The 27,164-nt window shown below is 46.1% G+C and overlaps 1 protein-coding gene across 1 annotated transcript; it reads right to left on the bottom strand.

Annotated features, from left to right (window-relative positions):
- Positions 1-22,894: 22,894 nt before the first annotated feature.
- On the bottom strand, positions 22,895-26,421 carry LOC117833721 (putative F-box/FBD/LRR-repeat protein At4g03220). Its single transcript, XM_034713314.2, has 5 exons — positions 25,811-26,421; positions 25,270-25,376; positions 23,960-24,805; positions 23,678-23,830; positions 22,895-23,544 (listed from the first exon to the last, which is right to left on the bottom strand). Exons 1-5 carry the CDS (start codon positions 25,872-25,874, stop codon positions 23,170-23,172), a joined length of 1,545 nt encoding a protein of 514 aa, XP_034569205.1. The 5' UTR covers positions 25,875-26,421; the 3' UTR covers positions 22,895-23,169.
- Between the last annotated feature and the right edge of the window lie 743 nt (positions 26,422-27,164).

Below are 27,164 nucleotides of genomic sequence, written 5' to 3'. Positions count from 1 at the left end.
TGTTCCCATATCATAGCCTTCTCTCGGTCAGGTACGTAAAGGAGCGGGTTTGTGCCGACCGGGACGTTGTCAGGTTTTTTCCAATTCTGAAAGCTGATTGGGATGTTATCTCTGACAAGGAACCGAAGCTGATTCACCATCTTTGTTTTAGCATTGGCAGGAGCAATCGGTTCACCATCTTCAGCAATTTTTATGATGATGATACGACCCTCTAACTTCTTGTTCTTGCCTCATTTCTTTTGAGGCCTTCTGCTCGATCCAGATGGCTAAAAAATGACAATTGAAATGTTGCGTGATTGGAATGTTGTGTGATGATGTTTCTTTTGATAAGAAGAGAATTCAAATAATGTTTACATATAATACTTGCTATACCTCACCTTGTTGCACATCATTGCCTCCCTCGGCAACTGATTGCTCCACATTGCCTTCATGCATACCACAAACTAGCCACTTCATCACACAAGTTGATTGATGCGTACCACAAACTCCTTCATGCACCTCTGCCATGGCTATTTTGGCCTGATCAGAACCCAAGCATTTTAAAAGCAACCCATCAATCGTCCGACGATACAGCTCACCATCCATAAAAGTGAACTTGAGTGCCCACCGTCGGACTTTTCTGTCAACTGAACACTTAGGGTTCTGTAAATAATCAATCAGAGGTGTTCTCCAGTCATCCACTTCGTCCTTAGCCAATTTGGAACAATCCATGGCCGAAGCGGGAATCTCACCAGCCAGATCGGTCAGACTGGCTGTTTGGGCGGTCAGACCGGCTGGACTAGTCAGACCGGTTTTGGAGGCCGGTTGGACCGGTCCCTCCAGGACATAACCCTCGGCCTCGTAAAGCGTTAGCTTTCTTTTGTGAAAATTTCATTTCTGAATACTATAGCCAGACACTTGTTGTGCTAGAGCATTAGCCCTCGGATTCTCTTCCCGTGGTACATGATAAATAGTAAATTCATCCATGCAAGATATGATGTCTAGACATTTATCAAGATAAGAATTTAGGAATCCATCCAAACATTGGCATACCTTGGATACTTGCTATACCACCAGTAAGGAATCTCCATAAGCTTCAACATGTTTTACCCCCATCTCTTGCAAAATCTCCAAACCAAATAGCAAAGCCTCATATTTAGTTTGATTATTAGTACACTTGTGATCCAATTGGTTAAGAAACTCAAACACGACTCTGTTTGGTGAAATAAGCACCACACCAACACCACAGCCATTTTTGCAAACCGATCCATCAAAGTGCAATTTCCAAGGGGTAATAGTGATATAACCGACATTTAAATCAAGTTGCTCATCAATTCTATGCTCAACAATAAAATCGGCTACAATTTGACCCTTCATTGATTTCAACTGTTCACAGACTAGATCATATTCAATGAGAGCATAAGCCCATTTGCCAATTCTACCACTCAAAATAGATTTTTGCAACATGTATTTAATTATGTCGGTTTGACAAGCCACTATGCAAGTATTTGATAACAAATAATACCTCAACTTGGTACAAGCATGATATAATGATAAGCACAACTTCTCAATAAAAGTGTACCTTGTTTCGGCATCCAATAGGCTTATACTCACATAGGTAACAATATGCTCTTTCCCTTCAGTCTCTTGAGTCAAAGCAGCCCCAATAACACCTTCTTTGGCTGCCACATATAATTTAAAGGGAACACCATGCTTTGGTGCCTGAAGAATGAGTGGTGAAGATTCATAATTCTTGATTTCCTCAAATGCTTCTTGCTGTCTTGCCCCCCCCCCAAGTGAAATCATCCTCATTTTTCAACCGAAGTAAAGGAGTAAAAGCATTCACCTTCCCGGACAAGTTACAAATAAACCTTCTCAACTTCTCAAGTAATTCACTTTGCCCAAGAATTTCTGCAACTCTCTTTTGCAAGTTGGAGCTTGTAGTTGTCTAATAGATTCAATTTTTTTAGGATCAATCTCAACACCTTTTTCATGCACTACAAAGTCCAAGAACTTCCCAGCCGATACACCAAAAGCACATTTGAGTGGATTCATCTTTAAACCATATCGACACATTTTCTTAAATGCAAGCCTCAAATCAGCCAAATGGTATCCTAGCCCGACCGATTTTACCACAATGTCATCGATGTACACTTCCAGCACTACCCCAAGAAAATCATGAAAAATCAAATTCACAGCTCTTTGATAAGTAGCACCAGCATTCTTCAAACCAAAAGTCATAACTATCCACTCAAACAAACCAACAAATCCTGGACACACAAAGGCCGTTTTGGATATGTCCTCTTCGGCCATAAAGATTTGATTGTATCCAGCATTGCCATCAAGAAAGTTAATCATTGTATGTCTAGATGCAGCATTACTAAGCACATCGTCTATAGGCATAGGATATTCATCTTTTGGTGAAGCTCTATTAAGATCCCTAAAATCAATGCATACTCTGAGCTTATCTATACCTTTCTTTTCAATAGGCACAATATTAGAAACCCAATCAGCATATCGATAAGGCCTAATAAACTTAGCATCAAGCAACCAAATGATTTCTTCTTTCACTCGGTCATAAATAACAGGATTAAAGTGACTAGCAGGTTGTTTGTGAGGCCTAAAACCAGGCTTAATGGACAACCGATGCTCAACTATCTCGCGGCTTAAACCAGATATTTCAGTATAATTCCATGCAAAACAGCGACATACTCTTTTAACTACTTTATTAAATCGGCCTTAAAAGCAGGCTCAAGATTTTTGTTTAAAAATGTCGGCTTTGGTACAATAACATCACCAATATCCACTTCCTCTAAAGGATCGACTGACATAAACCCTTGTCCTAATTTACTCATATCATTAAGGTTCTTAATGGCCTCACACATATCATTCTTCTGCACCCGATAGTGTTCTAGCCTCTGCTGCAACCATTCTAGATTTACATCCATTACATCATATGCGATAAGATAGCCAATCCTCAACCGGCTTTAATATAGCAGCGACAAAGCCATCCTTTGTGCAACTAATAAACTCACAATCAGAAAGATCTACACCTGATAAGTACTTAACATTATCATACGCGCTTATGGTAGAACTATCGGCTACAGAAACAAAAGCCGACGTATCACCATGCACGATCTCCACTTCATCTCCGACCCATTGGATTAAGAATTAATGCAAAGTAGAAGGGACACATAGATTCGCATGTATCCAATCATGCCCCAATATTTAACTGAAGTTACCTTGGGTCTCGGCGAAGAAGAAAGAGGTAGCCAACAGCTTGCTCCCAATGGTGAGCTCCATAGAGACAACACCTTTAGCTCTCATAGGCTCGCCTCCTCCCACACCGCTGACAGTCATGTTGGTCTTGATCAACTCCTCATCTGAATGTCCCAATCTCTTGAACAAAGAATAGGGCATGAAGTTAACAATAGCCCCTCCATCAACCAGCATCCAAGAGATTGGCTTCCTATTGATATGTCCTTTCATGTATAGTGCTTTCAGGTGACTTTCAGTAGCCTTAGGCTTCTGGAACATAGCCTCCTTAGGCCCAAATTCAAGGTGAGCCAAATCATCCTCCGAGATCACATAACCATTCATCGACATATGAATCACATTTATATCCAAGTTCATGCTCTCAGGCAAAGTATTGTAATCAACAAGCTGTTCATCATCCTTTGATTCACGGACTGATGCCAACTTATTGTCACAAGCCTAGGGATAGAAGGAGCGAAACTAAGCGGCAACTCTAGCTCGACTAGTCTAACTAGATCCTTGACCAATCTGACCAATTCAGGTGCTGGCACAGACGCCTTGACCGGTCTGACCGGTTCCTCGACCGGTCTGACTGATGGAGCTGAGGCATCGGCCTTGACTCTCCACTCCTCCTTTTGAGGGACCATGGGTCTATAGGCGTTAAACGTGTCCTCCCTTTGTTTCTCTAGCTCCTGTTCCCTCTTCTCTTGTAGCCTCAGCCTCTGCAACTTCCTCCTCTATGTGCGAGTCAACCCGGGAGGACACCACCTTGGCAAGAAATACTTGGAGCTCGACCCACTGCTACTAGCCTCATGATCATTAGCAGTAGGAACCCTCTGAACAGACGACTTGACTAGATTGCTTGTTGCAATCGGTCCTCTCACATGAGTCTCAACAGGAACGTCCATAGAAACAATCTAAATAACAGCTTTCTCTACGCTTTTACCTGAGTCTATTTCCATCTTCTGATTGTCCTCCTCCTTCCACTTGGTATGATACACTTGCTTTGGAGGAGGCATCCTAGGTGCCTGGACAGGCCGGTCTGACCGGTTGGTATGGACCGATCTGACTCGTCGGGTCTGTGAACCCTGACCGGATGAGCGGAGTGCCCAACGGCCTTGCATGGGGCGTGAGATCCTATCCAAAGCTGACTTCCTCAATTCTTCCCATCCAGGATGGAAAGACGGCTGCTGCACAAACTAGTAAGGCACCCACATTACCCCGTTGTGATCCCACACCGAGCATTGAGGATTTGACACCGGAGGAGCCCAAGATGTGGAGGGGTACTGCCTTGGTTGCACTTGGTCACTCCTCTATCTTGTAACTGCGCTCGGTAGTGAACTTTGTCTCCCTTGATGAATAGGTGACCTCATTCTCTTTTTTACCGGTCGATCACTTGTAACGGCCTTTTGCTTGAAATATTTGTCCAGAAGCATGTCAAAGGTGACCTTTTCCCTGGGGCTGCTCCCCTGATCTTTTGCCACATTGAGCTTCCAAGTCCCAATTTCTGGACGCTTTGGTTTCAGCATCCGGGGGTGGTCCTGGGGCTGACCGGTCTGACCGGTCCCCTGCACCGGTCCGACCGGTTCGCTCTGGCCAGCGAACTCGAGCGGTTTTTGACCAGATACTGAGGACGCCGCTTGCCCCCGATGTCCAGAAGCTTTTACAGTAATTTTGAGCTCTTCAAGTGGAGGCATAGTATGAGATATTTTCAGATGTCCAAGTTTAAGCAATTCATCAAAAATATGATCACAATTGGAAACATCGAAAGTAAATTTCACTTCTTCTTGCCGACTCTTGTGCGTAGCTTAAGAGAGGCACAAGAATATGATTTAGCTTTAGAAGGCCATGTCGGTGTTTTAGACCAGCAACCCGCCTACGGGGTACCCTAGGAGGTCTTTTGTGCGATAAGGATCGTCGAGAATCAAGGAATCAATGGGGACGCAGGGAACACGATTTAGACAGGTTCGGGCCGCTAGATCGCGTAATACCCTACATCCTGTGTGTTGGTTTGTATTGATGAACTGGAGTTGTTGTTGAGGGGGGGTCCCTGCCCACCCTTATATACACAGGAGGGCAGGGTTACATGTCTTGAGTCCTAGTCGAGTACTATTACAGAGTTATACTTGGTAAGGCCCGAGTAGTTTTCCATATACACACTTGACTAGTCCGAATGGGATACGCCTATCCCTTGTTCTGATCGTGTTCGAGTACGCCCCTTAGTGGGCCGTCCAAGATCTACTCGTGGGCCTGGGGTGTATGCCCGACAAGCCCCCAAGTACTTTGTAGTCGTGCGCCACAGTCTTGGGCACTGTGAGCACTATTCGAGTAGCTAGTCGTAGAGTTTGCAGACCGAAGTGCTCGAGTACTGTTGCGTGGCTGGAAGGTACTCTTTTTATTCCTTCGAGTTGCTTCTGTTCCGAGATTTTATATGGTAGTGCGATGTCAATCGCACTCCATATGGAGTAGCCTCCGAGCCTTAGGTTGAGTCGAAGAGTCAAGCTTAGGGTCAAACCAGTCTTTTGTCTGTTTTACCCTTGGAAATCTTTGAAAAAGAAAAAACCGACCAACGGGTACGGTACCCGCAGCCCCCGAGCACTTAGGCGATCTCTGTTATTGAAGTGGTCAGCAGTCTGTTCAAAAGAGTAGCCGTTGAGTGTTAAGGCGATTAATCTGCAATTAATCTATTAGAATCCGTCCGTTGCGTAACTCACGCGTGGAAACCGGAGCTGGCAGAGATAAAACTGGAAGGCCCCCTTTCAATTGGTTTTACGCCGCACGGTAATTAGATATGTTCTTCTGCCTCCCCTATCCTCCTGCTCCACATTTTAGCCGCCGCCAGTGCCGCCGCCGCCATTGCTGCCCCTTGAGAGAGATTTGAGGGAGAGTGCCGTTCTAGATTGAGGTTGAGTCCATCGAATGCGCACCAAGAAGATGGGCAAGAAACCCGAGAAGAACTAGGGCAAGGCTCTGGCGACGGGCAAGGTGAAATCCAAGAAGGTGAAAGAGCTGGTATGTCCGGCGCCGAAGGTGGGGCTGACGAACCAGACCGCGCCACCACTGCCTGGAGCAACGTGGCAACATTCGGTGATGAAGGAGGAAGCCATGCAAGCACTAGTCGATGCGAAGCTTCTGCAGCCGAAAGAGATTCTTGAGTGGCGCCCCACATTTCTAAATGCGTGGCAATTTGAGGAACATCCAGGCGAGACCGTGATGCTTGCGCACTTTGTGGAGAGGGGGTTGGCAGTGCCCACCTCCGACTTCTTCAGAGTTATTCTCGACTATTATAACCTTCAACTTGTGCATTTGAACCCCAATGGTGTACTGCATATGTCGATATTTGTACAACTCTGTGAAGTGTATTTGGGAGTTCCTCCAAGTCTTGAGTTGTTTAGGAAACTATTCTGCTGTAAGCCACAGTCAAGTGTCCATAGAACAGAAGTCTTTGGAGGCGCTGGGTTCCAACTCAGGAACTCGGGCGCATACATTGAGTAGAACTTGACTGACTCCCATGGGGAGTGGAAGAAAAGGTGGTTCTACATTGGGAACCACAATCCTCGCTTGCCTGTGGTGACTGGTCATGCGCCCAAGCATGCAGAAAACTGGGTGAGCAAACCCGAAGACACCCCTGAGCTCGATCATCTGATGCAACAGATTACCGAGTTGAAGGCACTCAGTCTAACTGGAATCAATGTGGCGGCCAGCTTTCTGAAGAGAAGGGTCCAGCCGCTTCAACATCGTGCTCACTCAGGAAGTGAGTACACAGGTCTTAAGGATCCATCGCGTATGTCCAATGAAGATATATCCGATGATGATGTAGAGGCACTGCTGGCCAAGTTCTTCAGGAACTATCAGGGAGTACTAGTAATCCCTGCGGCTCTTCGTCAGTATGACGCTTGGTATGAGCCAGAAGTGGTATGTCTTTGCACCTGATTTGTACTTTTTCACTTGTGTGATATTTGTTGTTAATATCGACTTGTTTTTTGCAGTCTCGAGTTCTTGCCGGCTACTTGCCACAGTCAGAAGAAGAATCAGAAACTGTTGCCGAGGATTCAGAGGACGAACCCTCTCCTCCTGCCAAGAAGCGCAGAGTAGTCCGCAAGATATCTGCGGCTAAGTCTGCTTCAACCCCTGAGAAGTCTCGGGGTACCAAGGTATGTAGTCGTGAACTTATCTGTAGCTGATGAATTTGAACTTGCTATTGTTGTGACTAAATTATCTTGTTCATAAAGGCTGTTGAAACGACCCTTGGTAATGATGAGGCTGCTTTTGAAGAAGTAGTCATGACCGACTCGGATGTCGGTAATATATCTGTTGACATGGTGCCAGAGAAGGTGCCATCAACAGAAGTTGGAGTAGCCTCCGAGCTATCCGCACGGGCTCCGTCGGCTGCCATGCTGCCCGTTATTGACGAGGCAGTCCTGGGGTTGCCCGCTGGAGCAGCAGATGTTGCGAAGGAGGTGTTGCCAGTACTCGCTACCGTTTCTTTACTGTCCAATGTGATCGCCAGTGGTAAGTGTTCTGCCCCGGCTAGTTTCTTTTGTCTGAGTTGAATTGTAGTCTTGACTTTTGCTTTACAGGTCTTGGCGAGAAGACAACGCCGGCGGCTGTTCCTGCGGCGCCAACTACTCGACCACCTGTTGTCGAGAAGAAACGTGTGCGATTTTTGCCAGGCTCGACTTGGTGAGCTTGTTTAGCCGGTGTATATCTTTAAGTTGTCTTGAAGTCGTATAATGACATTTTTTGATGTAGGGATGCGGATGAGACTATCCCTGTGGAGAGGGGTAGAGTCGGATCCCCCGACTACATTATCTGCTCCTTTGGAGGATTTAATTGTTGAGGAGGTACCCGAAGTTGATGCCGGTCGTCTTGGGGCTACTATGTCGATGCTTCAAGACATCATCCGTTCGGTGGAGGTTCCCGCCGCTGCATTGGGTTCAGGAAGTGCTGCCTTATCAACATCCACTAGCGGATCGCTGGCCGTAGTAGGTGTTGAAAAAGTCATAGAGGCGACTGCTCCAGGTATGTCTCTGTTAGTCTTGTTATTGTAGTCGTAGCAAGCAGTTGACATGATAAATGTTGCAGGTGCCACTTTGGGTACAACTCCTCATCTTGCGAAGAGTACTCAAAGACTAGTGCTCAGCCTGCCATCTGACTTGGAGTTCCAGAGGGCCGTCGATGTTTTCCGGAGCTTCCAGGTAAATTTCTTTTGAATTGTCACATAGATCAAGTAACTGTGAGGCTTTTAACTGACCGTATTGCCTTGTTTACTCGGGCCCTTTCAAGAACGAAGTCATCAATTGGAGCAGGAATGTGCCCGACTGACAGAAGCTCTAAGGGTTCACGAGGTTGGAGCAAAGTCTTTTGCTTTGGAACGTACGGATCACGCGGTCCTGTAGCAAAAACTGGAGAGCCGCAACAAGTCGCTGAACAAGAAGTATCAAGGCAAGTACTCTGCATACTCCGAGTATGTCCGATTGTAGTCGGCTGTGGTTGAACTTGTTTTTGTCTTGTAGAGCTCAAGAAGCAAGAGGCGGCTGCAAGGAGCCAAGTTCTCAACTGGAGAAACGCGCACGACCGAGTGGCGGATGAAGCTGAACGTCTTCGGGCCGCGCTGACGGAAGCACAGGCTGCTTGCGAGCATCAGCGGGACAGGAAGATGCAGAATGGCGTGATGCTTGCCATGGCCATGGTGGCATGCAGAGATCATGCCCAGACCATGGGAAGACTTCAAGGCGAACTCCAGGAGCTAACTGTAGCAGCTGAAGACTTGGTGAACGCCATAGCCCCCGTGGAAGAAGGCGCAGGGCCACAATCACTAGTCGAGTGATTGAAGGCTGCCCCGAGTAAAGTGGCAGGACTCTACAAAGCTGTTTGCAAATAGGTCCTTGCAGTCGTGAAGTCCTAGTACCCGACGGCAGACTTGGCGGCGGTTGGTGACTGTGTGGCTCGCAACTGCACAGAAGAAGCATATGCGCAATACCTCAAGGAGGCGGAGCCTATCACATCGAAGATGTCGAAGTTCGTCTCTCCAGAAGAGCCTTGAGCGTTTTATGTACTCGTGAATCTGTGTCGAGTACTTTGAACAATACTTTTGATAAATGAATACTTGCCCATTGGTCTTGTTGGTTGAAGGGATTATCTTGCGAAGAGTAGGTTTACTCTATCTTGTCCGACCCAAAGTCCCCGGGTCGGCTGAGCCCGATCCTTTGGGGGGGGGGGGGAACTCTGCCTCGCCCGACCCTAAGTCCTGGGGTCGGGTGCACTCGACCCCTTTAAGGGGGGAAGCTTCACCTCGCCCGACCCTAAGTCTTAGAGTTGGGTGTACCCGACCCCTGAGCAGAGGGTCGGAATATTCCGAGCCCCCAAGATAATGGTGTGGGCAAAGGCCGCGCTTGGCTTGGAGTAGTTCCAAGTGTCGAGTAGTCATGATGCTGTCGAGTACTCTGCTTTTGAGGGTACGCAGGTGTACTGTACTCTTTTGTCCTTTGTGGATGCGCGGGTATACTGTACTCTTTTTTCCTTTGTGGCATAAGTACCATCACGTGGAAAGAGTAAGGAGTCGTCAGACTCATTGATCACTGGCGCATAGTAACTCTTGGGCAGGTGGTAGTTGCGTCTTTCGGCTATAAATAGAGCCATCTGGAGAGCGAACCAAACCAAGTTTCTGAGTAGCAATGGATTGCCTTTGGTTGCTTTTGTTTTGAGTGTAGAGAGCCATCAAAGAGTGCACCGGTGCTAGAAGATTCCTCGTAGATTGAGGCCACCTTCCCTCCACAGACTCCTGCGCTCGTAGGGATAGCCGCGATGCTAGAAGAATCCTTGTAGGAGGTTTCATCACACGCCTCATCTTGCAGCTCGTGATCCAGTGGGGTACGCACTGGAACTCGCGGGTGAGGGGTGATGAGTGCCGCGGTCTTTATTCCACTCTCTTAGAGGTGGAGGTGTGGCCGTAGAGTGGATTGGCTCCGCAAGGCTAGCAAAAGAGCAGCCTTGGTTCTCTCTAGGCGCGTCGCGCTGGATTCATCGTTGCCGCTGTCAAGGTAGTGGCGATGCAGGAGTTCCTGGCGTTGCCTTGGGTAGAGGACCTGGATATGGCTGCGTTTTGCGCAGCTTCCTTGCGTGTAGGCCCTTCCTACTATAGTCGGCAAACCTGAGTGGCCTTGTGATATAGTAAAAGCCTGAGGCTTAAATGCAGCTTGCCAGTAGGCAGTTGCTTGTAGTCTTCGTGTATTTCGAGTACTTGTACTCGTATGTAACCTGATGTATCTTCGGTTCAGTAAAGAAATACTTTATGGAAATTCTGTACCAGGGCAGTGATCCTTGTTGAGTTGATAACTCTTGTCAAAGCTGAGGTATCTTGAAGTCGGTAGACGGGCAGTTAGCCTGAGTAGTCATCAGGAGTTATTGCCTTGAAGCGATTACTCGGATGCTGCTATGGGTAATAGCGACAAAGATGTTCTATATTCCAAGAGTTTGGTACTTATTCTCCTGAAAACTCATGGAGTCTGTAAGATCCAGGTCCCGTAACCTTTGACATGATGTAAGGATCTTCCCATGGTGAATTGAGTTTATGTAACCCTGATGTGTCTTGGATACGCTTAAGGACCATATCGCCCAAGTTGAAAGATCTTTCCTTGATGTTGCGGTCGTGGTAACGCCTTAAACCGTCAAGGTATCTGGTAGATTGCACTAGAGCTGCGCATCTTGTTTCTTCTAGACTGTCTATATCTGTTCGCCTTGTTTCTGTTGCCAGTGCTTCATCGTATTGTTCAACTGAGGGTGATTGCCACATGATGTCGGTAGGTAGTATGGCTTCTGAGCCATATACAAGGAAATAGGGTGATAGCCCAGTAGTCTTGCATTGTTGGGTACGTAAGCCCCAGAAAGCGTTGGGTAACTCTTTGAGCCATTTGCCGCCTTTAGTGTTGCCAACGTCATGTAGTCTTTTCTTCAGGGCGTCGAGTATCATGCCATTAGCACGCTCGACTTGTCCATTGGCTCGTGGGTGAGCGACTGAGACATAGCGGACGTCGATGCCGCTATTCTTGCAATATTCCCAAAAGTCGTGATTGTTGAAGTTTGACCCTAGGTTTGTGATAATCTTGTTGGGAAAACCGTAGCGGTGTACGATTTCATCTAAGAAGTTGAGGACTCGGTCTGCCTTGGGGCAAGTGACTTGTTTGACCTCGATCCACTTGGTGAATTTGTCGATTGCCACGAGTACTCGGTTGAATCCTCCTGGCGCAGTTGGTAACGGCCCTATCATGTCGAGCCCCCAGTAGGCAAACAACCATGTTAGAGGTATTGTGACTAGCTTGTAGGCCGGTACATGTTGCTGTTTTGTGAAGAATTGACAACCTTTGCATTTCTGACCTAGTTGTTTAGCGTCGGCCAGAGCCATTGGCCAGTAGAAGCCTGCTTTGAAAGCCTTGCCAACTATTGTTCGCGAAGAGGTGTGGTTGCCACAGATTCCTTTGTGAATTTCTTCTAAGATTTCATGACCGTCTTCTCTGGTAACGCGCTTCATGAGTACCCCAGATGATGCACCTTTCCTGTAGAGCTTGTCTCCGACTAGTATGTAATTTTTTACTCGCCGGGAGATTTGCTCAGCCTTATTTTTGTTGGATGGTAACTGGTGATCTTTGATGTAGTCGATGAAGGGTGTCCTCCAGTCAACTTCTATCATCATGACTTCTCAAGAGATGTCAGCAGTCGGGACTGCTGGCGGTGTGACTTGGTCAGATATGGACGGCTTGCGCAATTCGTGTACAAAAATTCCTGCTGGAACCTCTGCACGAGTTGAGCCCATTTTAGATAAGACGTCAGCGGCAACGTTGTTGTCGCGGACGATGTGATGAAATTCCAAGCCTGAGAACTTGTTTTCCAGTTGATGGACTTCTTTGCAGTAAGCGTCCATGTTGTCCTTGTTCCGGTCCCACTCGTTATTGACCTGGTTTATAACAACTAGAGAATCGCCATACACCAGTAGTCGTTTGATGCCGAGGGAGATTGCAAGGCGAAGGCCGTGGAGTAGTGCTTCGTACTCGGGTTCTTTATTAGATGCTTCCCAGAATATTTGCAGCATGTACTTGAGCTGGTCTCCCCTGGGGAGATGAGTAATACGCCTGCGCCGGCCCCTTTGAGTTTGAGGGATCCGTCAAAGTACATTACCCAGTGTTCTGGCTGTTCGACTGGTGTTGGCACTTGATTTTTAGTCCATTCAGCTACGAAGTCGACCAAAGCTTGGGATTTGATAGCTGTCCTTGGCTTGAAGTCCAAGGTGAGAGATCCGAGTTCAACTGCCCATTTGGAGATTCTACCCGTGGCATCTCTGTTGTGGAGAATTTCGCCGAGCGGGAAGTCGGAGATGGTTGTGATGTTGTGCTCTTGGAAGTAATGGCGCAGTTTTCGGGAGGTGAGCAAAATTGCGTATAAGAGTTTTTGTATCGGTGAATACCGAGTTTTGGAGTCCGAGAGTACTTCACTAATGAAGTAGATAGGTCGTTGGACCTTATAAGCGTGGCCCGGTTTAGACCGTTCGACTACTATTGCCGTGCTGACGACATGAGTAGTAGCTGAGATGTATAGGAGTAAGTCTTCGTTCGGAGGCTTTGACAGAAAGTCTTTGAGTTGTGTTAGTGCCTCGTCTGCCTCTTCCGTCCATTTGAACTTGTCCTGGCGTTTGAGAAGCTTGAAGAAGGGTAGTCCCCGTTCTCCAAGTGTCGAGATGAACCGGTTGAGAGCGGCCATGCAGCCTGTGAGTTTTTGCACATCCTTAATGCTAGCTGGTGCCTGCATGTTTGTGATGGCAGATATTTTTTCCGGGTTGGTCTCAATGCCGCGATGGCTAATGATGAACCTGAGTAATTTGCCGGAAGGTACTCCAAAGACGCACTTAGTAGGATTGAGTTTCCATTGGAAAGCGCGTAGACTAGAGAAAGTTTCCTCTAGGTCCGTAATGAGTTCCTCCCAGTTTCTTGTTTTGACGACTACGTCGTCGACATAAGCTTCAACATTACGGTGAAGTTGCTTTTCGAAGCACATGTGTATGCCCATTTGATAGGTTGCCCCTGCATTTTTTAGTCCGAAGGACATTGTTTTGTAGCAGAAAGCTCCGAAAGGCGTGATGAACGTTGTTTTGGCTTGATCTTCTTCTTTGAGGCTTATCTAGTGATAGCCAGAGTAGCAGTCGAGAAAGCATAGTAAAGCGCACCCAGCGGTGGAGTCGACCACCTGATCAATCCTGGGTAGCCCAAAAGGGTCTTTTGGGCAGTGTTTGTTGAGGTCGGTATAGTCGACGCACATTCTTCACTCGTTGTTTTTCTTACGAATGAGCACGGGATTGGCGAGCCAGTCAGGATGACAGACTTCTTTGATGAACCCTGCCGCAAGTAACTTGGCTAACTCTTTTCTGATTGCTTCTCGTCTGTCCTGAGCGAAGCGGCGAAGTCGTTGCCGTTTCGGAGTAGCTTTGGGATCGACGTTGAGTGTATGCTCAATCATCTCCTTGGGCACATCTGGCATGTCAGTCGGTTTCCAAGTGAAGATATCGTGGTTAGCCCGAAGGAAGCTGACGAGCGTGGATTCCTATTTAGGATATAGCCCTGTTTCGATCAGGGCTGTCTTGGAAGGGTCGCCCGTCTGGAGGTCAACTGATTTGAAGTCTTGCTCACTAGCAGGTTTCAGCTTTGTGGACCCCGACTTGTTTTCTAGGATCTCTAATTCGGTTGGATGGAGCTTCTTTGAAGCTGTGAAGAATTGTTGCATGGGACTAGGTGCTTGAGTAGTCGCAGCAATTTCTACGACTTCGGTGTCGCATTTGTAGGATCGCCGTAGATCTCCTCGCAGCGTGAGTTCTCCCTTGGGGCCTGGCATTTTGAGTACCAGGTAAACATAATGTGGTATGGCCATGAACTTGGCGAGTGCTAGCCTTCCGAGTATGGCATGGTATGATGTCTTGAAGTCAGCGACTTCAAATCTGATGTACTCGGTACGGTAACCGGAAGGACAACTTGTCCTAGTGGTACAACCGCATTTCCAGGCACGATACCGTAGAAAGGTGAATCTGTTGGAGTAAGCATTTCAGTAACGTCGAGGCACATCTTCCTCAATGTCTTGGTGAAAATAACGTTGAGTCCGCTTCCGCCGTCGATGAGTACTTTGGTTAACTTTGAGCCTGCCACAACTGGATCAAGTACTAGGGGGAAACAGCCTAGTTCTGAGAACTTGGTCCATTGGTCTTTTCTGCTGAAAGAAATAGGCACTTCTGACCATTTTAATGGTGTTGGATCCGTTGGTTCGATGGCCATGATCTCCCTGAGTACGAGTTTGTTGGCTCGCTTGGATGCAGTGCCTGGGATACCGCCGAAGATGACGTTGACAGTTTTTGAGGCGGTCTGGAAGTTGCCTTCTTCGTCTTCATCGTTGTGGGCTTTGTTCTTGCCCTTATCCTTTTTCTTGGTGTACTCCTCAGGAGGTGGTGGTGCGGGTAAGTCTTGCATTACTCGGCGCATGCTGTAGCAGTCTATTGTCAAGTGCTTGCTAGTCGGGTGCCATGGGCACTGCTTTTTGAGTAGTTCAATGAAGGTTGTCCCTTCGTCGTTTTTACGGGGTCCCTTTCTCCCGGAGTTGGTCATGGCAGCAACAGTGTTGTCGGGCTTCCTTTTGTGGTTGTGATTACTCGAATAGTTGTTTCGAGTATCATTTTTTTGAGTTCTATCTTGGTCATTGTTGTTGTCGCATCCACGGTTTCGGTGGGAGCTGAACCGTTCTCGCTCTTTATCTTCTTCATCTGCCCACTGCTGCACCATGACTTTGAGGTCTTTGACATTAGCTGGTCGTCGGCGACCGAAGTCTTGGTATGTTCGTCGATCGTAGAGTCCATTCTGGAAGCACTCGATGATGTCTGTTTCTGAGATGTCAACTATGGTAGCCTTCTTTTCGAAAAAGCATCGCAAATAGTCGTGTAAGGTCTCGCTTTCCTTTTGCTTGATTTGACTTAAGTCAATCTTATTGCCTGGTCTAGCCATGGAGCCGGCAAAGTTGTTGGTGAAAGCCTTTGTCAAATCTGCCCAGGAGTCAATGGACTTGGGTTTGAGCGACTCAAGCCAGGTCAGTGGTGTGGGTTCCATGCATATGGGGAAGTGGATAACTTTGGTGTCGTTATTGCCCCCAGCTGCTTGGACGGCTAGCGAGTAGCATTGTAGCCATTGAATTGGGTCTTGTTTGTCGTCATACTTGGTGATTCCGGTTGGCTTGAACTTCTCGGGTAATTTTCTTTTCATTACTCGGTTTGTGAAAGCAGGAAAGTGGTTTTAGTTGTCGACTTCTCGTTCACGCCGACTGTTGAGAATTTCTTGCAGATCACTAAAGCTAGACACTTCGTGGTTCTTCCGAGTAGGGCGGATACTTTTAACCGAGTTGGTGCAGCTGACCTTGCCAACATCCTTATGGCGAGCTGGGGCCTTGTGCTTGCTTGGACCTTGGCTGTGCTGCCGAGGTTGGTTAACTTCGTTGCTATTTTTTGGGGCATTGTTGTTGTCTGCAGCTCCCCGGCTGCCTTCTTGGTGAGATGTGATGCGAGGAACAGACGGAATTGGAGATTCCTTGTCGAGTAACTTGTAGGCTTGCTCCACGAGTTGTGCGATTAGTCCGTTGCCACGCTATACGAGTTGAGCTGTGGCTTCGTTATCCCTGTCCTGAGGCATCAGCGTTGTTAAAAGGCTGATTGAGGCGATAGCCGTGAGTGGAGTATTGTGCTCCTGAGCCTAAACTACGTCGAAGGCCCTTTCAAGATTTGTAATGGGAATATTTGTAGCCATCGACTACCGTCGCTCGGCTCGAGTAGCGTTGCGCATCCTCCTTTGGTTTCTTTGCTCAGAGGTTTCATTGTGAGGGGCGTCAGCTGTAGACTCATCTCCGGATAATCACCTGGGGGTTCTGTTCTAGCTAGTACCCGGGTTGTTATTCTGAGTAATAACAAGTATCTCCCTATCCGGGTAGTAGCTTCCGGAGCTTGACGTTGCAATCTCTGTGGAACTTTCCTCGTGGTTGGAAGTGAGTGGAACGCCCTCTTGATATGGGAGATTGTCTATATGGGCGACAAGGCGCGAGTCGTAGTCGCGGTCAAGAAAAGATGGTCGCAATCCCGGCCAGTGGACGAATCTGCCTTGTGATGTTGAAGTTATTACCAATCCTTGGGCTGGACCAGATAATGGTATCTCTAGTGAATAAGACGAGTCGGAGTCGATGTCTTCATCATGCCCGAGTTCAAGTCGGGTTTGAGTAAGAAAGCCTTGGTGAATCTTGGTTGCGTTGCGGATTCCGTGCGGGAACCACTTTGAAATCGAAACCGACTCGGGCACTAGCTAGGATCGATTAGTCTGAAGCGAAGTCGCATCCGATGTGTAGTCGAACTCGAACTCGTCAATTTTGAAATCTTGGTTTTTTTCGATCAGATCTTCTAGTTTCTTCTCCTGAGGATCAACGATCTGGCACCGGAACGAACCCGAGCCATCGGCGACGCAAAGCCAGGATCCGAAAATGAAGGTGGCGCCCACTTCGATGAAGAAAATGGGCCTGATGATGACCTTTGCCATTGAATTCAGGCTGAGAAACTCAACGAGTTCCCCTACCTGGCGCGCCAGCTGTCGGTGTTTTAGACCGGCAACCCGCCTAGGGGGTTCCAGTTAATGATAAAGAAAATAAGCGAACCCGCAAAGTATTATAATAACCTGCTTCGCCTAGTTGAGCCAAATACTGACTAATGTGCTCCCAAGTAGTTCGGTTATTTCGCCACTGAATGTAATAAAATCGGGCATGCGCCAACTGACAGGATAGAGGACATAGTCAAAATCAGCATGATATGGTTTTTGATACAACTTTGAACTACCTGTATCTATGCCAAATTTATTTTGAATCATAGCCAACATCTCTTCTCTAAATTTTCTAATCTCGTGAAGGGGATGTGACTCTGGTAGCACTGAGGCTGATGTATTCATAGCACTCGCGTGGGGTGGATTGCCATTCTGAATGCGGTGCAAATCAGAAAACACATCATTTGAAATACTCCTAGATGCTACAGTGGTGTTAGGGATCGGGGGTGACGTGTACGCTATTGTGCTGATTGATGGTGTGTTCATCCCAAGCTCACCAGTATGGTTTGGAGCAACCGAACTAGGCACAACAGTGAGTGGCACGAGCGATTCAGGGACAATTGCTAACTGGTCGGCCTAGGAAGCCTGACCGGTCAGACCGCTTGCCTGGACCAGTCTGACCGCTTCAGCCATGTTCAGCTTTGGCGGTTGGACCCGGGGCGGCGTCTGTCCTGCATAGAAGTTCAATGGCATGCCGTACTTAGGGTTTTCAGGAGTAGCCCCTAGGTTTGCCGATGGACTCACATGCGCAACCCCACGTGAATCAACTTGAGAAAAATCATCTTTATTAGATTCAACAGATTTACCCTCTACAAGTTGACTTACTTGTGCCATTGAAGAAGCAGTAGTCTTATTTTGGTGATCGAGGCTCTTACGGAACTCTTCATTCAAGATGGACTGATCGGGTGGAAAATCACTTACGTTGCATACTTCCTCGACATGTGGTCCTTCATCTTGATCGCGGGCATCTCGAAGTCTTGTACCCTCGTCAAATTGCCCTTGTGATCTTTCTTGGGGCCCAACAGATAGTAGTTCTTCACATACTCCTGTAGTGACGCGATGTTCCGCTGCTCCTCCTCGCTGAGATCCTCCACAGAAGCTGTGATGATGTTGTCCATGTCGATTTCTATAGTAAATCCCATCTTGCTAGGGTTTTTCAGAACGGTTGTAAAACCAGATCTTTCTTCCCCAGCTGAGTTGCCAAAATGTGTTGACGCCTTTTTCCGGCCAACACACGAATGCGCTGGTTCGCACGTGAATTGAAAGATCACCTCGTCGGGTCTTCTGCACCTGGCCGGTCAGACCGGTCAGGGGGTCTAGTAGACCAGTCCTCGTAGGGGCACCAAGAAAGCATACGTTCACCACCTCGGGAGGGATCCTGTCGGAGATGGCGAGCCTAGGGTTGCTCTGAGATTAGTCAGGCCAGTCAGAACATCCTCAAATGCCGCCAGGACGCAGGAGGAAAGCAAAGGGGTTGGAAAAGCTAGGGTTTGGAGATAAAAGTGTAAAATATTTGTTTGTCGATTGGGTGATAGCACTCAATTAGCCAGGTCCTTTATATTTATAGGGTGGGAGGTCTTTTCCCGCAAGGAAGTTCCGTTTCAACTCCAATTCAACCAGGACTCCTAGGTTCTTCTCGGATTCGGGGTGACCGGTCTGACCGGTCGAGACCACCGGTCAGACCGGCAGGCGCGTGCCAGATTGGCTATAGAGACCCGGACCGGTCAGACCGCCTGGAGGAACCGGTCTGACCGGCTAGTCTCATCCTGATCAGCTTGCTGCCACTTTTGGACATCAACAGAAAGCAATGGAGATTGCATGGAATAATAGATTGATTAGGGTATACAAGGTATACAAATATATAGGCAGCTTTTGGGAGAGGTTTATAGAATCATAACCAATCAAGGGATAACCTGCCTATCCTGATCTATCTAGGCACGACAGGGAGCCGACCTGGGCCGTGGCGTGATGCACACCAGGCCCATACACGCACATAGCACATACATATCTCACAAATTGCACTGCAAATCTAGACCTAAAAGTGCTGATTGAATATCAGATGGCTCTACAAATTCGTGCAATCCAAAATAAACCCAACAATATGATGTTTTTTCACTTGCAGTTACATACACATAAACAATACCAACAATTCCTCTAGAAGCTGGACTTGAGATCCCTTTTTTTGGGCACAATGAGAACCATCATACATGTAAGGAAAATGGACCTAGTTAGGCCATTAATGATTTTGGTGATTGTGTGTCAACACTAACCCATGGACTAACAACGTTTGCAAGTATACAAGGATTATTCACATGGATGCAAAGTGATGGACTTGGGAATATAACACATGGAACAAATGTCAAGAGGACAAGTACAACACCCTACAAGACCTTAAAGCAACCCAATACATCATAGAAGATAAGTCGGGACAAAGTCACGCAAAGACATGAAGCGAATCCTGCTGAAAGACCAACCACCGATTCATACGATGGTGACCAAGTGTGGTCACCAATCAGTCGGTGACAAGAAGAACCATAGCAGGGCTAAGACTATGGTCAACGGATGATGTGGTGCGTAAAAGGCCAAGGCACCGAATCAGTCGGTGACAAAGATCAACTACAAGACCAAGGCAGCGTGCAATGTGACCACCAACTCATTCGGTGGGCACAGCAAATCAGCACCGATCAGTCAGTGCGATCGGCTAGGCTCAGGATCGGCTCAAAATTGGCTTTTTCTACCTTGGAGTGATTTTAGAGCCATACCAATTCATACGGTCGATCAAGGAGAAGGGCAGCGATTGAGTCGGTGACGGAGGAAGGCAGCGGCTAAGAAGAACCCACCGATTCATACGGTGAGGGTCAAGGAAAGGCACCAAATCAGTCGGTGACCTGGGCCCAGGCATCAGTGTGCGTAAGAGCCCAACGGCTAGCTGAGGTGGCACTTATGGATTCATACGGTGACACATCTTGTGCATCACCGAATCAGTCGGTGCTACGCAGAAAAGTTGCAACTGCTTGCAATGGCTAGTTTCTTTGGTTGGGGCTATAAATACCCCATTACCCGACCATTTGAGATGGGTTAGAGCTCAGGGAAGCTGAAGGCTTGTATTCCACATACAGACAAGTGCTAAAGAGAAGATTAAGGCAATTAGCATAAGGCTTAAGTCTTGATTAGTGCTAGTTTAGGCTTATTAGCGCATTGCTTTAGGGATTAGCTTAGAGTTAGGTGAGGTTTGCACACCTCCTTTGTATCGGTGCTTGCGCGCACCAAGAGTTGTAAATCTAGGGCTTGTAAGTCTTGCGAGACCCTTATACCGCATTTGTGGAGTGGCCGCCGGTAGTTGTGATAGGGAGGAGAGGCCCTAGGCGTTTTGCCAAAGGATCTACCTAGTGAAGAGCGTCGAGGAGCATCCGAGAGGCTAGGCAGAGATCCAGTTGCCAAATGTGATTATTGCTTTCCTGCAGTCCTGGGATCAATTTTGTGCCAAGATTACCAATTCTCTCGCTCAAAAAATTTGAATCATGCTTCTGTAGGTCCAGCTCCCAGGGAACTGTAGATTTCTTGTTTCTTCAACTAGTGTTGTCCCCATTACAATGTGCACTCAGCACTGTTCAGAACTAGTGTTGTTTACTTGTCCTGGTTTCCTCCTAAACACGAGCAAGCAGACAGGTACAGGTAGCTTGGCCAAATTATGTCATATATGCATCTATATGTTTGGTGTGTGTAGTCTGAACATTGTGTGTAGTCTGAACATTTGAACATAGTATAAAATCTTATATATCGAGATGCACTGAATATATGTCTCACACATCATCTAGCACAACAAGTTCAGACAAGTGCTTGCTAAATCTCTCCGACTAATAATGTCATAGCTGACTAAGCTTTTCAGTACAAGTGATCCACGGAGAGAATACAAAGCTTCAAAATTACAACTTTTAACAAGTTTATTTTTGAGGGATTTTATAGTATCCTATACTACTGGTATGAGGATGCTAGTATGCAAGTATGCGCTTGTACTGTCCATAGCTGCATAGCTGTTGCACACAGCCATTCAAAACTGTGACTAATTCTGAATAATTAGTGTGCTGCATTCAAAACGGTGCCACATAGCTGTTGCGCATAGCTGCATAGCTAATGCACACAGGCATTGAGAACAAGAATGGCTATATGCACATTTGTTTTAGTCAGTGCTCGCATTGGTCGTTGTCAGTGGTGCTTGAATTTTTTTTTGTTTGACGAACCTGATGCTATATCAATTCATGTATTCTAGTTGACATCTCAATCTTGCATTTACAATCAATATATGATCTTCCCCTCTATTGTAGTTGTGGAGTCCAAGGACGGGAGGATCTCAGTTGCTTCAGCATTTGCTGGTCATCAGGAAGGTGGCATTGCTGTTTCCTCACCCACTAGACTCTACTGTCTTGTCTGCTGCATCTATTGCTGCCTGCTCTTGCTGGTGTGCTTGGGAATAAAATAAATTTTTTTGGTGCATGTACATTTATGTCTCAGTATTAAGTAACCTCCGGTGCATGTCCAATTTTTATTGTCCTTGAATCTGCATATTATAGGAGTAAGGAGATAATGGAATCTTGGGAGGATGAAGTTAGAAGATTCATGCTAGAGGAGGAAGAAGAGGATGACGAGCTATTCCTAATTATGGTTCATGCAAGCATTCTTTTTTCAATTATCATTTCAGTAGGATACATGCCATGTCTAGTTGTCTGTGCAATACATATCTTGTCACATCTCTTGTCTGTAACATATCTTTCCAGATATCTGCAACATATCTTGATAGTAATTTTAACCTTGTCAATACTAGTATCACACCATCCACTATACTGTAACTTCTAAGATAGTGGCATGTAATGGTCATGCTTTCCAGTAATAATAGCAAAAAGAGTATTCATGTGAATATCTATGTGCATATGTATATATTTGATCATTTGATTTTTATATCATGTACAAAGGTTTTGCTCATTATGTAGACCCCATTCTTGTTCAGTTGGCATTCATACATTACGAGCTATATGTATCTTTGAATTATCTGATCCATATGTTATATGCAACATTTTAACTATATACCTAAATTTTTAGAAGAACAATTGATGGATCAATAATTATCTGGTGCCTTAATCAGCAGTGCCTGCGACTTGGATGTGCTATGCTGAATTTATTTAACTTGCAGTGCCTTAATACTTGGTGATTGATATTGCTTGTTGGACCTTATTTATTATTGCTATTTTTCTGATTTTTTGAATTTTTTTAGTATTTGTGAATTGTGGACTATTTTCTTTACACAAGATTTGGGTGGGAGGCCCTTCCCCTGGAGTTTGGCTCCAAACGGAGGAGGGGGGGGGGGGGGGTCTACCTGTCTGGGCAGGGATGCCCAACTCCGTTAATTTATCGAAGGGGGTTGTGCTGCCCAGGGTAGTTCTAGCCTAAGTTGCCAAACGAGCTCTTAGGGTGTCATGGTCCCTTCAATACACTTGATGAGGTGAAACATCTATTCTAGTGACGGAACAAGCCGACCTATCACTTGCGAATCAGTTTTGTCCAGTGGCACGTAATTGAATAAATAAGAAGGCCTTTCGGTTTGAAGGGGATTGGAGAGGGTTGAAAGGAATTGGGAGGGATTAAATCCCTTGCAAGTCAAAATCCCCCTCAATCCCCTCCGATCCCCTGGGAAGGGGATTAACTGAACAAAGCCGAAATGGGAACCCAAGAGAGGAAGAGGATGACGGAGGAGGTGGGCGGCGACGGAGGTGTCCGGTACTCTATTAGCGATTTCGGTGGAGAGAGTCGGGTGAAACACCGAAACATGACGGTAATGTATTTTTTAATAGACAACCACCCCATCCGAGTAGTAAACTTCCAGGCCATGATAAAAATGGCAACTACAATCACTGCTAATTTTTTTTGGCATGCCAGGATTTCACTAGAAACTATCCCTAATCCATCACACATCGTAATTATTGCACAAGTTAAAAAAAAAGACGATATACCACAACTTTAACACATGAGATAGAATTATTTACATGGAGTTTCGGTAAATAAATTTATCGGACCCACAAAATATTGAAATATTGCAGATTTTCCCCCTGAATTTGGTTATTTGGAAAACTTCTCCAACATGCTAAATAAAAAAAAAAGATTTGACAACCATGCTTTCTGGCAGAATTACGGAGATTAGCACTAGCTAAACGAGGGAGAGTAGCAAAGCTATGTGAATCATAGCTTGGGAAAAGGAAAAACACATAAAAACACCTAACATTTGTCACCATATACACTTGCTACATGGCTCAATAACTTTCAGGTTCACAGCTGGGGGCACTCTCCCCTCGATGTATCTCTGAATGGCAACGCGGGCCTTTTTAGCCTCCACAAGTGCCTCCTCATTCAGCTGCAGGCACTTATCAACCTTGACATGCCTCCTATCGTACCCACGGGTAGTGTCTAGTGTAAGGCACGCCAGTGCCTTTGTTTTCTCGATAATACAGATCGTGAGCTCAATCATGCTCTTCGCAGAGCAAAAGCCGGTTATCATCACATTCTTGAGGTTGTCATGGCACTGTTCTTGAAGGCACTGTGGACGTGAGTAGCCACTTGAGTCTTCAATAACTGAATCTCGCCTTATTGTCGGCTGCGCAATCTGCATAGGTATACATGATATGTCAGAGTGTATATTCAATAATAATCACAAAGTTTCAATTATACTGAATATACTGATTTTCACCCTAAATATGAAGTTTTTAAGATGGTAACTTGTCAAAGTGATGTCATACCCGTACAATGAGAGACTCCAAGGCAGGAGAAGCATCAAGAAAAGAAATAAGAGAACAGAGATCATAGTCTTGGGAAAACGTTGATGTAGAGACCACTATCTCCAAGTACTTGAGCTGGATGAATTTGCCAAACACCTTTGGTGTATTGACTGTCTGAAGAAATAAATATCCCCCGAAGATTAATTGTGGACTGAGTAATTGAGTATTGTAAACATAGAACTACTATTCTACCATCAGTTTCATTTCCAGAACAATGAACTTATTGGGACGGATAAAACTGACCTCATTACTTGTTGATAGCACAAGAGTTTGGAGATTTGGCGCGATGAATGAAAATTTGGTACTAGCATAATATAGCGCATCAGGTGAATAGTCACGCCTAAAACTTATTTTTCTCACTTGCAATGCTTCACCAAGCGAGATATGTATTGGGCGCCCAGCAAAGAAGAAAGTGGAGAGGTTAGGGGCATTGCTGTCAATCATTTCCAGCTTACTGCAACCCAGCACATCCAGGATATCAAGCTTCTGCAGCAGACAAGGTATCTTCAAGCAAATTATATCATTGCAGTTGCTAAGCCTTAGTTCCTCCACAGCACAAGAATTGGATAGAAAACCATATAGTTCCTCTCCAGTAATGTGTACTGAATGCAATTGCAAATTTGTTAGGCTACTCATATAACCAACTTGGGCTGCACAGCGAAAAGAACAATCCCCAAGCACAAAAGTCTGGATGGAGCTTCTTATCTCCCTACTAAATAAAAGTAATCCTGGGAAGTTGTACTTTATCCCACAACTTAACATTGCTAGATAGATTTCTTTGATCCCAGGTGTAATGGCACATTGAAGCCAGCGGTCAACATAACTAGGTTGGAGATTCGAACAAGGGTAGGTTCCCATTACAAACCTCTTCACTCCCATGCTAGAGTGATTCTGCATAATGTGGTCAACTCTACATACGAAATCCCTTTTTATTTCATCATTAGATGTGTTTTCATTAATCCCTAGAGAATCAACAGAAATAATGAGATTTGGAAAGCATCTCCAAGAACGCAGAAAACCACGAGACACGCAGGCGGCCTGAGCAGCATCTCGCAATGGCATGAGGGCGTGTATTTGATGAAGAATGTCCTGTGAAAATAACCATGGGAAATTTTTCAAAAAAAAAGCATGAGAAAAATAACGAACATCACAAGATGGTTGTGGTAATAATGCTTGTCTGAAGTGAGCAGTATGGACAAATTACGATCGAATTAGCTAAATGTGTTCTGGTTTAAAAAATACAGTATTGAATTGTGCTATCCTGGGGGTATCCTCATTTTCAGCAGGTATAACATAAAAAAAATTCACAAGCAACAACCATCATAAGATGATAAGGCAAGGTAACGACAATTCAAAAACATCAACCATGGACCATTGTACAACCCTGGACCTCATAGTGTGAATGTCAGATGCACTACCAAGTTCTTATAATCCAAAATTCCACCACCAAGCTAGCAGTAATGACAGTGGGGGTGGTTAGTTCTATCACTTGCTATATAGTGCTCTGAGAAAAACTGATTCATCCTAATAACTTACATGATATCATCTCATACCTCTGGAAGCTGGACCTGTGATCCCATTGTTTCGACGCAATGCGAAATATCTCCTTCTAGACTAGGTGATACCATTATTTGAGATGCCGAACAATTTGATCCACCACCTGCAAATCAGGAATGTCATGAGACAGAAGGGACAATGGCAAGGAAAACAGAAAACACGAACACAATTGCACATGCGCAGCACTTGGCTTAGATGATGCTTAAACTTCTGCTCGAGAACAGTTGAGCAGACAGAACCTAGGTTCCATGAGTTGGGTTAAGAACATCCTTTATACGCAATGTTACCTAAAAATTAAATCTTTATGCCCACAATCACCTCAAACATATGTCTCTGCACAAAATCATCAGCGTAGAGGGATCTTTGTTCGAAACTTAGCCAGGCCACATGAATTTACTTAATTCGACCAGTCCTGTGGCTACTTCTATCCCAGAAACAGATGTAGAAAAATTGTAAATAATAATTGATATCTCATATGACAGCACTCACTAATCATGCAGATAAGTAACGCGAGCAAACAGACACCAGGATGCTTACGAGTTATCTGGACTTGAGGCTGCCCCTCGACGGACAGAGCCTTCATCTGCTCCAGTATCCCCATGTCCGTCGCCCCAACAATCAAGCCAAGTCTCCGCACCCTATGGCCCCTCGCCCCCTCTGCCGCTCGTGCAGCAATCACGGGTCAGGTTTCTGCCGTGAGAATCGGTACGCCACGGTAGCAGGGATATGTGGAGCTGGGTGAATCTTTGTGGTGCTCGGTTACCGAGTCCGGTGCCAGAACGGCAGCTCCAATGTGGATGCAAAACGAATCGAGGGGATAATAAACAAGGAAAGGTTCGATTTAGGCACTAGAGCAATCGAACCGGGTAAGTTAAAAAAAATATGAGCCTTCCCTGGAAACCGCCGCCCTGGCTGGAAGCCGCGGACCAGCGGCCGCCACCGAATCGACCTCTCGAGGTCGAGATGTCGCGGAGGAGGGCCTCGTCCGGCCGTCTCTCTCAGATATGGCGACGGCAGAGCACCGGCGGCGGTTGGGAGTGCAGGGAGGCCACGGAGCACGAGCGGCAAAGGATCTAGGCTCCACCCGCGGTTGGGAGTGCGGAGTTGCGTTTGCGGCGACGGATTTCGGATCGGGTTGGGATTTGGGAAGGCGACGAGTAGCCGACTCGGCTGGAAGTCGAGCCGGTTCGGCTCGGCCAGCTTGTAAAGTTAACGAGCTGGCTCGGCATGGAGAAGTCAGAAGTCGATCCAACCTTCAAGCCTCCTGCCTTAGCTGCAGCTTTTTGAACTTTCAGAAAAGATACTGCTGGCTTTATAATTTTAAAAAGGTAATACTAACTTTTGTATTTAGCTTCCTGGACTTAAAAAGCTATGAAAAGCTGAGTAAATTGAGCTTCACAACTTTTCATATAAACTTAACTTTTCTTAGCTTCTAGCTTTTCAGAAGCTCCAGAAGCTGCACGAGAAGTTTACGATTTGTTTAAGCTAGTGACTTTTTACGATAAGAAACTGCTAAGAAGCTCAAACAAAAACCTCAAACCATAAAGTGCCAACCTTAAGCCAAAGCAAGCGATTTCAAGTATCTCACATTGGAGGATATCGATAGCGCCAAGCCGCCGACGATGAGCAAGCTGCAGCATACCCACTCCAACTCTGCTCCTTGCAGCAAAGAGGTTCTGTGTCCACACTCTAACATCTTCGCCCAAGCATCGTTGGCGCTAGCCTATGAGCCTGTTTGTTTGAGCTTTCTAGCAGCTTTTCAGCGTGAAAAGTCAGGAGCTTGAACAAACAGTAAACTTCTCATATACCTTCTGAAAAGCTGAAAGTTCAAAAAAGCTGAATTTATATGGAGAGATGGAAAGCTCAATTTATGAGTTTTTTTGCAGCTTTC

The sequence above is a fragment of the Setaria viridis genome, chromosome 8 (genome assembly GCF_005286985.2).
Source record: "Setaria viridis chromosome 8, Setaria_viridis_v4.0, whole genome shotgun sequence".
NCBI lineage: Eukaryota > Viridiplantae > Streptophyta > Magnoliopsida > Poales > Poaceae > Setaria > Setaria viridis.
Note: the sequence above shows the minus strand (reverse complement) of the source record. Positions and strands in the feature narration are given on the sequence as shown.